Source organism: Chenopodium album, chromosome 23, assembly GCF_948465745.1.
Source record: "Chenopodium album chromosome 23, dcCheAlbu1.1, whole genome shotgun sequence".
Classification (NCBI taxonomy): domain Eukaryota; kingdom Viridiplantae; phylum Streptophyta; class Magnoliopsida; order Caryophyllales; family Amaranthaceae; genus Chenopodium; species Chenopodium album.
In genome coordinates, this window is record NC_137856.1 from 31432636 (window position 1) to 31444819 (window position 12184).

At 34.8% G+C, this 12184-nt stretch overlaps 1 protein-coding gene across 4 annotated transcripts; it reads left to right on the top strand.

The window, feature by feature from the left end:
• The first annotated feature begins 1203 nt into the window (after nucleotides 1-1203).
• LOC145608098 (uncharacterized) lies at nucleotides 1204-11843 on the top strand. Of its 4 annotated transcripts, XR_014105726.1 has the most exons (4): nucleotides 1204-1290; nucleotides 4164-4309; nucleotides 4652-4782; nucleotides 9513-9632. XR_014105726.1 is itself a non-coding variant. In XM_081663701.1 (2 exons), coding segments are annotated over exons 1-2 (2094 nt in total). In that variant the 5' UTR covers nucleotides 8664-9194; the 3' UTR covers nucleotides 11606-11843. The 4 variants fall into 4 exon arrangements, 2 of the variants coding, with proteins under 2 accessions (XP_081519827.1, XP_081519826.1); XR_014105725.1 differs by lacking the exon at nucleotides 9513-9632 and having other exon boundaries at nucleotides 4649-4827; XM_081663701.1 differs by lacking the exons at nucleotides 1204-1290; nucleotides 4164-4309; nucleotides 4652-4782 and adding an exon at nucleotides 8664-9195 and having other exon boundaries at nucleotides 9513-11843.
• Nucleotides 11844-12184: the final 341 nt, after the last annotated feature.

Consider the following 12184-nt stretch of genomic DNA (forward strand, 5'->3'; position numbering starts at 1 on the left):
GTGCCTTTTCTCTTTTTATTTTTGTTTGCTTTAGGTTTATAATAACTCTTCCTTTTTTAGGGGGAACGTTTCTCCCTCGAAATAAAGAGTTTTTCTTCTTTTAAAGAAGGTTTTTTCTCATTCGAAAGAAAATATTTTCCTTTTATCTTTTGAGGAGGAATTTGAATTCTTTTTTGATGGATTGATGTAAAATTGTTTCATGGGTAAGATTTGTGAGAGATTGAAAAAGAGGTTAATATTTCAACTACAACTAGACGAATTAGACGAGATTTTTGTTCACGGTTACAATAGATTGAAAGACCCCCTTGTCGAAGAAGGTTGTATACCACAACAATGTGAAAAATGCTATAATGCGACAACGATCGTAGTTTTGCTGAAAGAATGTTTTTATTTGATTCAATTATCATGTGCTCCCTCCGTTTTTCTTGAGTGTCCTATTTCCTAAAATCGACCATTTTATTTTTTATTTTTATTTTTAAGTATCATAATATTAGATTTAGAAACTTCATTCGCACATTATTATTTCTCTCTCCACCTTTTGACCCACCATCATTTTGTAATATTTCTTTCTATTACATTATATGATTTATATTTATTGGGAAAAAAAATGGTCCTACTTATATTTCTCTTTTTTTTTTTTTTTTTTTTTTTTTTTTTTTTTTACCTTTTTAAATGTTTTAATTCAACGATATCATGTACTGTATTATTTGAGAGTGAGGGATAGCATAAGTGGTTAGAGCTCTCCTCTCGATTTCAAGTGTCCTTGTGGCTCTCTAAACACCAAAAAAAAAAAAACATATTACTCTTTTGCCTTCCTAAAACTCCACATATACTCCAATATTTCCCTTATGAATAGTGCCGTTCCATATATACCCTACAAAAGTTCAATTACTGTCTTGCCCTTTGCTGCCATCTTTACGTATAAGTATTTCTTCTTTTCCACTTATCCTAATACTTCCTCCGTTTTATTTTACTTGCAACACCTTCCTAAAAAGGAATGTCACAATACTTGCAACACACTATAAAAGGAAAGTTATTTTAGGGAAAAACTATACTACTTCCCTTATTTAAAGCACATGGCCCACTAAATTACACTTATAACAACCATTCATCCCATTTTAAAGTGTATTCTATCATATTAACCCCACATTTTTTAAACACCGTAAAAAAGTGTACGTTGCATCCAAAAGAAAACGGAGGAAGTATCTACTTCCCTTCTCTCTCTGTTTCTCTCTTCCAAAATTTCCATTAATGCGCACTCCGAGCTTTCTTTTCTCCATTCAAGTTGAGGTGAGTTATTTGTTCTTCTTCGTATTTTTTATCGAATTTCAATTTGAATCGACAATCTATCTAGGGTTTCATTATCTTTCACTTTATTGTCAGTATAAACAATTTAGGGTTCTTGAGTGAATTTTTGATTTTTTTTTTGTTTAATCACAATTCGTTTGAATTTCTGATAAATTTATAATTTCCTTGTAAATTTTCTAATCTATGCTCAAACGTCTTGAATATCCGGACCTACATTTTCCTTGCAACTGAAGATCACTACTCGTCTTTGGTTGTTTTGAGTTTGCTTTTTTACCTTGATTATGTAATTTTATTAAGAATTGATGATGTGATTGATTGTGTTTTTGAATTGTTTGATTTAGACCTTACACTTGATTTTTGATTTTCGTTTGATTGTTAAGGAAGGACAATTTGTTTTTATTTATGCTAGACGAATTACTTCATTTGAGTACACTTTCTCTATTCTCTTGGAGAAGAAAAGGAGCTTAATTGTTTGGATGCAGTATTGCATTATTATTAGGTTGAATATTGCAACATTCAACTATAGTTGATACTTAGATTGTTGCAATTATTCTTTGTGATCCACTATTTTTAGAACTATCAATCATGGTGGTATATTTTAGGATTATTTGTTATTAATTACCTAGTTTATGAATAACTACCCTATTTCAAAAAATAAAAATTATAAAACTACCAAGTTTCTTCCAATAGTTTTGGTATCACTACCTTATACTTTGTATAATTTTATGTCCAAAAACTTAACGGTGCACGTTATAGGGCCCTACCTATTTGATTTTCCTCAAAAAAATGTCAAGTGAAATTCCCTTGCACTCACATCTAGTATAATCTCATTACCCACCTCTTTCCTTTTCTCTCTTCCTTCCACACATCCTTCCTAGTAGGTTGGGCATCACATTTGGATGCTTTCTCTCTACCCACTTTAACCAAGATAACAAACAAGTGCAGAAAGTTTGCTGCAATGTCTAACATTTGGGAGCTATAGTATGAGCTGAAGAATGATAGTAAGTATAACAAAATCGAGTAGAGGAAATATTTTGGAACTCCGTATCTATATCTTTATTTGACAAGTAACATAATTCACAATTTCACATGTGACTTGTCATAATTATCTTATAACAACTCCTTAAAACACTTTTTTATTGTATCACTTTCTCTCCCTCTCAACTGATCTCTTGCCACAAACTCTTGCATCTATTTCATGTTATGTTTGGTTTTGGTGTTAATCTCATGTTATGTTTGTGGACATGCTACATTGAAACTTAGTTATTCAAATGCTAACTAGGGAGAAAATACCTGGCAAAACTAGCTTGTCAGACTACAATTACAATTTAACATTTTTTCTCCAAACAAGTCACAAGAGCATTACAAATTATGGATGTAAGGTGTACAAGTAACATTTTTTTTTAAAAATTACAGTAAAAGAAGTCCCACAACTAGACGTGGAGTATTTTGGAAATAAGTCATATAACTCCATTTATCTTCTATTTTTTTTCCCCCCCCCCATCCAAAGGAGCATCAACGGGAATGCAAGTTATAAATTGGGTGGGGAGATTTGAACATTTGATCAAATATACCCATACCTTTAGTCTTAGTTGCTAAACAAAGTACTCATTGATCCATTTTAGAGCTCGACAAAAAATAGCTGTAAATATTTAAATTTAATTTAAAAAATTTACATTTTAAAAAATAAGTAACATTTGACGCACAGACACATAGCACATGTTACCTTAGAGAATGCTAGTGGTATTTAATGTCGGAGAGAAACACTAGCCATGCACTACTTTAACCATTAAACACTACCTAAGTCAGTTCTGTGACGAATAAATACTGTAATTTTTTTTAGCCAGTGCTTTTATAAACCAAGTTACTCTTAATGATAGAGGAAACCAATTAAGAGGAAAACAATTGCTGTTAAATCTGTTCTAGATAGAATACATGCATATAAATTCAGAATATATCAAAAGGTGATAGGGGTATTCGCATGAAAAGTGAATAAAGTATAATATTTAGAATTTGTTGTGTGATATACACTACATTTATCAAACTTGGGTTTTTATCTTTGTGGAAGCTGAAAATGAACTATAACCTCATTTGAAACTACATTAGACAGTTGGAGTAGGATAAATGATGTAGGAGAAGCTGGACATTGTGGATTGAAGATGAACAAGTTATTTGCTTTTGCTATTCATCTCATAGACCTGGAAGGTATCTTACCTAAAAAAATTAATAAGAAAAGGAAGCAAGAACTTAGAAACAAGAGAGAGAAATGTATTTTCTTTCCCAAATATATAGGAGCTGAAGCATGCACTTAGAAATATAGGATTTGAGAAAAGTAGGGGATATATTATTTTTGTGGGAATGCCTAAACTCACTTCTCTTGGGTTTTGGAATGATTTTAGTGGAAATTGCTCCTTTATCATCATGTAGGATTTAAAATAGTTTCCTGCTTGCCGTATGTTTCTAATCTTATTGTACAAGATGATGGAAGTGAAATCAGTCACTAGAAAAATTTAGCTTAAGTCTTCTATAATGAAATAATGGTCAGTGACATACGGTTGATAGATTGATGCTATAAGAATTAATGCTCAATTTCTATGGTTGGTTTGGTTGAAGTTAGCTTATGGGTGATCTGATTTAAGGTTTGGAAGTAAAACTACGACTTTTATCCTCACTGAAACACTTGAAATTGTCTGTATTCTGGGTATATTAACATATTCTGTGCTTGATTTGTCCATGTGGATTTTGGTAGTCCATCTGTTTTTCTCAGTCACTTTGTGTACTTAAAACATTATTGTGGGATAATATCTGGGTTCAGCTCTCAAATTATTTCTTGCAATCTGGTGTAATTGTCACAGGATTATCAGAGAGGCAACATGGAGAAATGTCGGGTATATGTTCATCTGTCAAAACTCAGGTAGAGGACCTTGAAGTTTTCAAGAGGATTCTGGGCAGGTTGTACATATTGAAAATGAGGCAGGCTACTTTCCAGCTCAGATATATGGTAAGGATATAGCTTATAACCATGCTCTAAAAAATGTCAGGTTAAACAACCCACTGTGTTGAATCCAGATCAAATTTTTAATACAACCATATGAACTATGAAGTACCTAGGAAGAGTTGTTTATTTGTTGTGGAAAAGTTGTTGGTAAGAACAATTTTGGATATATTCAGTAGGCTTAATGAAGTTGATATTAAAATGCTTCATAATGACTACTCTGATAATAAACAAAATTCTGGTCCTTTAAAAAAGAGTATGACTTATGGATCTTTTGATGTTTTATATATTTATTCCAACTTCAAAATTTCTAGAAATGTGATTAACTATTAATTGGCTTTTAAGAAGATTTATAGGGATAGGTTTTGCAAAGAAAGAGTCTGAATTGCTGAAGGAGATTGATATTAGCCCACGCAATATTGGCTGTTATGTACTTATGTGAGCTGAAATTGGAAAGCTAACGATCCTACTTCAGACTGGTATGCCTCATTTAACAGTTTAGAAGTTCCTTTCAATTTTTTTTTTTAAAATAAGAAGACAACGTTGATGCATATTCTATAATAACTCTAACACTTAAGTATAACTCTTATGTTGTATTATGTTATTTGGTGTGCCTTAGAATTTTTTATCCTATCATGATATGTGTGATCTCGTGTATGTGAAGCGTACTATTTTATTGTCTCATACAAGTCTATTTGGTCTGATTGGTGTTTGTATGTGAGGTTTGTGTTTTGGCACAGTTAGTGTGGCAAGGGTGAGATTATGTTGTGCATGTGGACTAGATAGACGTTACTTTTATGTAATCAATCATGTGTCTGCTTTGTGGGCTGTATTGTGTCTGTAGTATGTGTTGTTAGATGACAGGGGGTGTGAGTGATGGTGTAGAGCAGCAAGAGTGGATAAATGAAGTCATATTTAACTTCATTCTTCCTATGATTTGATGCTTTGTCTTCACCTTAGCATTAGGCAATTTTTACTTTTAACCCCTCTCGCTTTTCTATATATTGCTACTACCTCCGTCAATTATTATGTGCGACTTTGGGTATTATTTGTGAGATATTAATATTCCAAAGTGGCACATAATAATAATTACGGAGGTAGTATAATTATGTCGAGTTTCATTAAAGTTTTTGGATAACCTATTTGTTCAAATGGTAGAGCAATGTGCCATTGCACATATATGTGGGTTCGAGTCCTACATAGGTTGGAACTATAAATATAATGATTTAAAGTTCCAAAAGGAAAAAAAATAATTATTTTACACATTCTTTCTAATTAAGACGCAACTCAATAGGTCAAGCTAGATCTTTTTGAAGCTAGATCTGGACAGCTTTAAAATACCATACGTGTTGCTTCTAAAAAATAGGTGACTCATAAAAATAGCTTACACAGCGCCTCTGAAGAAACAACACTCATAAAGCCATTAAAGAAACCTTCGACTTATAATCTATAATATATGTGTAGAAAGCTACTCATAAACTACACAATTCAAGGCGCTTCTAAAGTAACAAGTGATTTATAAACCACCATAATGAGGGGAAGTGCAAGGAGGTTACCTATAGTGTCGCTACCTATCAAGTTGCTCAGGATGCTACACATTAATAAATGGTTTAAAGGTAACTTGATAGGTGTTTCTAGGTTCTTATAATCAAATTTTTAGGGATGAGATAATTGTACAAGATTTTTAGGGGTGAGCAAATTTTTTAAGGGTGAGATAATTGTAAATAATTTTTCGGGGTGAGATATATCTAATAAGATGTTTAGCAAAATTAAGTACTAATCTTCTATTTAGTTGACGCGTTTAATTTAGACACACATATTAAGGAGATGAGAGAGAATGATAAAGCAAGTGGGGTATACTAATAAGTACAAGGTATAAGACTTACCCATTACCCAAAAAAGAAAATGTGTCAACTAAAATTGAAGTTTCTAAAAAAAAATACATGTCAACTGAAAAAACGGAGATAAGTATATGCATTATAGGTGTTTGGTAATAAAAATGCGTAAACTTCAAACCGGCAATACAAAATCAAATCCTAACTGGTCCGCATGCATTGCGCACGGGCATACGAACTAGGGAATATAAAAGTTCAATTGTGAACCAGTACCTTACCTTTTTGTTGTAAACTAAAACCTTTTTTTTTTTTTTTTTTTTTTTTTTTTTTGAGAGCGTGCAAACTAATACCTTGAATTAAATTTTGTTTTAAAAATGGCACCTATATGATGGATTCCGCCACAAAGTCAAGTATTTGACGTTTGACTTTCATCTCACCAGGACTTCTGGATTAGTAACTCGATTATTACTTCATTATTTTAAAATGATACAAAACTTAGTACAGGAATAACATGCGAACCAAAAACAAGCTAGTTTGATAAAAAAAAAAAAAAAAAATATTAATTATACATTATTTATTGATCTTCTTTGTCTCTACCCATAAACCATTCTCATCACAAGGGAAAGAGATGAGTTTAGGACAGTTCAATACTTGTAATCGAGTTAATTTAGGAAAAAAGTTCCTAAATTCACCCCAACGGATGGTTAGCTCCGGCAAGTATCTGAGACGTACGGTATGCACATTGCAAACAGAATGCATCTCCATTGACTCCATACCAAGGTCCAAACCTTGGCCTCCTCTAATGTAGAGTTTCTGTAAGGAACTCTCTTTATCTTTACAGATACATCGTAGAAGAGATGACAATGTATCCTTTGGGGCAGCCTGAAGCTCCAATTTCGTGAGACTCTTTGGGAATCTTCTTGTGGGTGTTACACATACAACAGCGGAAGGACTCCGCACCCAAAGAACTCTTAGAGTTTCGAGCTTGTCCATTGCCAACAGAGTATCAAAATCTTGTATGGTTGGAAATTTCATTCTTCTAGTGCGGATAGTCAACTTTACTAGCTCTTTAAGATTTGATAAGTCACTAAATGTTGCCATTGAAGATGCCTTTTTCTTCATCTTATTGTTATTAATCTTTCCATTTTCATCATCTACCGCTTGTTGTGGATCGTCTTCTGGATTAATTACAAAGCCCTTGAGCACTTGAAGCTTAGTCAATGAAGAAATCCCATCAGGGACATGATCAAGTAAGTAGCACTCGGATAAATCCAAGTGAGTAAGTTGCTTCAATGACTCGATCCCTTTCGAGAGGGACTCCAAGTTGGGACATGCTCGCAAGTCCAAGATCTTCAGGTTATCAAGCTTGTATACTGATTCCGGTAGCTCAACTATTCCTGATATCCCTTGTAAGCTTAAACAAGTTAAATGCCCCATATTTCTCAAACCCTTGAAAGTTTCAATATCTTCAACTACAATATAAATTTTAGGATCACGAACCCAGCTACCTAAGTGTAGTACTTTAACATTTTTCATTTTATTCAGCCATTCAAGTGTCTCACCACTGAGGCTGTTCTCTCCTTTGTTAATCACCAATGACATCGTTGGCGTGACATTGTCATCGCCTTTCGTTTGTTTAGATAGTGATGGCATTCGCTGGAACATTGCTGGCTGCTGCTGCTGCTGCTGCTGCTGTTGCTGTTGCTGGTACATTATGGAGCAAAAGTTGCGCTCTGTTACAGAATTGCCAAAGCTGCTAATCGCTTGAACGACTATGGAGTGAACATTTTCATTCATCTTGTAGCTATTACACATCATTTTGTTTCCCATAATGGTGCGCTCGATGAACTCTTTGTCAACAAAATCTGCTAGTATATTATCACCCTCGATTTGATCAGCAATTAAATCCATCCCAATCCACCAGTAGATCAACTGTCTTCTCTGTATTTCGATCCCGGCAGGGAACAAACTCCAGCAGATTAAACATTTCTTCTTTTTGTTAGTGAGCTGCTGAAATTGATGATCATCAACAGTGGAAGAATCAGGCTGATAAGTTGAATCACCAGTTGGTGACATGCGAAGGTGCTTGGGCACACTGAGTGTTTTTGAAGAAGATTGCTTCTTGGATTTCCGGTCATTGATTTTCTTAGAAAGGTATTCGTATTTTGCGGCATTGTCACTGTCAAGCTTGATGAAAGTTTGAACAGTAGCCTGGATTTTATCGATTATATTGGGTATGATAGTATCAGGGAAAGAGCTTGGAAGTTGAGGTTTCTCGAGCTTTAGAAGTAGATCTTCAACCTCTTTTATAACACTTTCATGAATGCTTTCTCTACTTGATCGGCTTTTAGCCACATCTTCGAGTAGTGTAGCTAAAATGTTACCATGTTTGATTAGGGAGTTGACCAAAGGATTCATGGTGCGGCCGATGGAGGAGGAGGCTAGTATTGTGGTTGGGGATTTGTCTCATAAATTTACCTTGAGGTCATGAGATTTGAATATGTGGTTCTTTTTTTTTTTTTTTTTTTTTTTAATTTATTTATTTATTTATTTTTTAACATAACAAAATATGTAGCCTATAAAATGTAAGTGAATTGCAAATATTGTAAAAGTCAAATTGAAACACTTACGGTATAAAAATGGAGGAAGGACATGACAAGATATAAAAATGGAGGAAGGACAGGACAAGAGGAAAAAATAGACAAGTTAATTATCGTACAATCAATTAATGTGTACTCTACAACTTTCCCCTCCCAAAAAAATGATATGTACTAGCTAGCTAGTGGTTTATGCGACTTGTCAATTCAAGCACTAAGCCCTCTCTAGTTCTTCTTGCACAATTTTAATTTACACTCTTTTAAAGGATATAGTAAATTTTTTTTTTTTTTTGAAATTTAATTTAATTTAATTATTTTATTTTATATTAATTACTATCTCTGTTTTATATAGTTTGGAACGATTTAACATAAGTTTTTTTTTTTTTTTTTTTTTTTTTTCCTTACTCTCTTGAAAGTAGGTACTCCATAATCAACTAGTGATAATAGTTTCAGAGTACAAGTAAGCATCTAATTCTTCTACTCACTCTCATAGTCTCGTACAGTTTCACTCCTCTGTCTCAAAGAAAAAAAGTCACTCCAAAAACTAAGCTACTTTAATTTATTCCTCTCATTGGAAAGGAGAAAGACAAATTCCAATGGTATTTGCTGAAAGTTTAAGACATCTATGGAAAACATGGGATATCCGTGCCTTGATACTCACTAGTCTGATCATCCAAATTCTACTCACATCATTAGCACCCCTTAGAAAGCGTAGTTCTAACAGCTTTCTCATGTTCTCTATTTGGATACTCTATTTATCAGCTGATGCCATTGCAGTGCTCGTCATTGGGTTGATCTCTAACAACGGGAGTGACTCCCCCCAAAAGGCGGAGTTACTTGCATTTTGGGCACCGTTTCTTCTATTACATCTTGGTGGTCCGGACACAATCACCGCCTTAGCTCTCGAGGATAACGAGCTGTGGCGTCGACATGCTCTTCAGTTGGCCACCCAGGTAATCATCACTATTTATGTCTTTCTTCAATCATTCCAACATAACAATCTGATATTACCAACGGTGCTTATGTTCGTTGATGGATTTATCAAGTACTTTGAGCGAACCTGTGCTCTATTTTTTGCTAGCTCAGACAGTTATAGAGACTCCCTTGTGTCCAAACCTGAACCCGGGCCTAACTATGCTAGGCTAATGGAAGAGTACTATTCGGCAAAGAGTGCTCATATTCCCACTGATTTCGAAGGTGAAAATGGTCCCTCAGGAGGTGTATCAAAACTATTTCAGGGACGAAGAGATGGTCCTGATGATGAGTCACAATGCATTGGTGATAATGCTTCATCTACAATAATGGATGATAAGCCAGTAACAAACGATGATGCTTCGACTACAATAGAGAGTCGCTTGGAAGGTGGTGTGGTGAAGGAAACTGATGATATGATCAAAGAAGCTCATTGGTTTTATGAAATCTCTATGCCCCTCTTAACTGATGGATTTTTGAGCTTAAAAGATCGCAATGTAAGCCGCAAATTTTTCTTAAATAGGCCTTGTGGGGAAGCTTTTAGAATCATACAGATTGAGCTCAACTTAATCTATGATATTTTCTATACTAAGTTGTTCCTATTTCAAAAGAAAAGAGCTTATGCTCGAGTTTTGTGCCTTTTTTTGGCTCTTGCATCCCTTTTAGTTTTCTATTTTCAAGATAGAGGCAAATACACTGATCATCATGTTGATGTGATAGTAACTTTCACATTACTTGGTGGTGCTATAGCCTTGGATCTATTGACTGCTGTTATGTTCGTGTTGTCGGATTGGTGGGTTATCTTATGCTCTAATGGTATGTTTAAAAACTACCTTCAATCGCTTATGCGGACGATCCTTAGATGGTCAAAATGGGCTAGACAACATAATCGTAGAAGGTGGTCTAATTCCATCTCAAAATACAATTTACTAAGGCGTTGCTTTAGAAAACCCTCTTCGTTGTTCAACTTGATATACTTGTTTAAAATAAAGGAAATCAGGGATATTCTAGTTGGTATCCTCTATGTCAAAGAAGATCAGATCGAGGAGGAGCTTATCAAATATTTAATAGAAGGGCTGCAGTCCAAAGCTAAAGAAGCAGATGAAATGGCGGTAGCAAAGGAGGTTTGTTCTGCTAGAGGGAATTTGGTTTTGCAAAAAGATTATTTCCTCGCTTCAGAGTGTTTAAGCCCTTGGACCGTAGATGTTGATTATGATGAAAGTTTGTTGATTTGGCACCTTGCTACTGATATCTGCTACTGGACTACAAGTGACGATAAAGATGATGCTGGTTCATCAGAATCAAAGGATCGTAGATTCAGCAAGGCACTGGCAGATTACATGGCATATGTTATACTCAGGCAGCAGAAGATGGTGTCTGCACTAGTGGGTATGTCAGAGACTCGATTTGAACACACTTGTGCAGAGGCCAACAAGTTCATGAATAATAGCTGCATCAACGTCAGCTGGCTTGAAGATTGCTGGTGGAAGGCTAAGAGGTTCAGGTTCGCGTCAAGCCAAGACAAGAAGAGTCCCTCAGAAAAAGAAGAAGCTGAATTCTTCAAGAAGTTTAGTGAGAAGGTGCTTCAAGTAAAGGCGGATGTACAGCCTTTAAAAGCCAAGGGTGATAAAAGCAAATCAATACTCTTTGATGCATGTCGCCTTGCTAAGCAACTGGAATTGTTTGGAGAAAAGCAGTGGGAGATAACAGCTAAGGTTTGGGTGGAACTGCTATGTTATGCTGCTATTCGTTGTTCACCAAGATCGCATATTGCGCGGCTAAGCAAAGGCGGAGAGCTCTTAACTTTGGTGTGGCTGTTTATGACTCATCTTGGCTTAGGGGAGCGCTTCCTGCAGAATCAGGGCTTTGGATGGACTAAACTTATTATTCACAAATAAAATGACACCACTTGCTTGATTATGTTATGTTGTTATGTGTTCTAGTAATGCAAGAGTCACTTGCAGTTGCAGGTGTCATAGTTTAGTCTATGCTACTTAAAAGTTAAAACACTCACCAACCCATATGGTGTGACATTTTTTTTAATCTTGATTATAGACTTTTCAAGTATTTAACTATGGAGTATACTATGATCATAATTACGTGTTATTCAATGAATATGTATGTTTGTATTCTCAAGGTTAATGAAGTGTAGTATGACAACTGACTTTTCTGTGATAAAGAACCAAATCTGGATACAAAAATCAAAATTCATTCAGTTCACTCACTGTTTCTAAGGTTTAAAACAGAAATTGGACGCTTCAATTATGGGATGGCCATATGCAGAAATTTTATATGGGATTGGAAAGCCATTTCTGGTAGAACTCCTACAGTCCTACCTCCTATTTCCTGGGATATTATCTGCAGACCTAAGAAGCAAGGTGAATTAGGTGTTCAAGATTGTATTACTTGGAATATTGCTACGATGGGCAAGTATATACGGGATATTGATAATAAGAATAATAGTCTTTGGCTTAGAT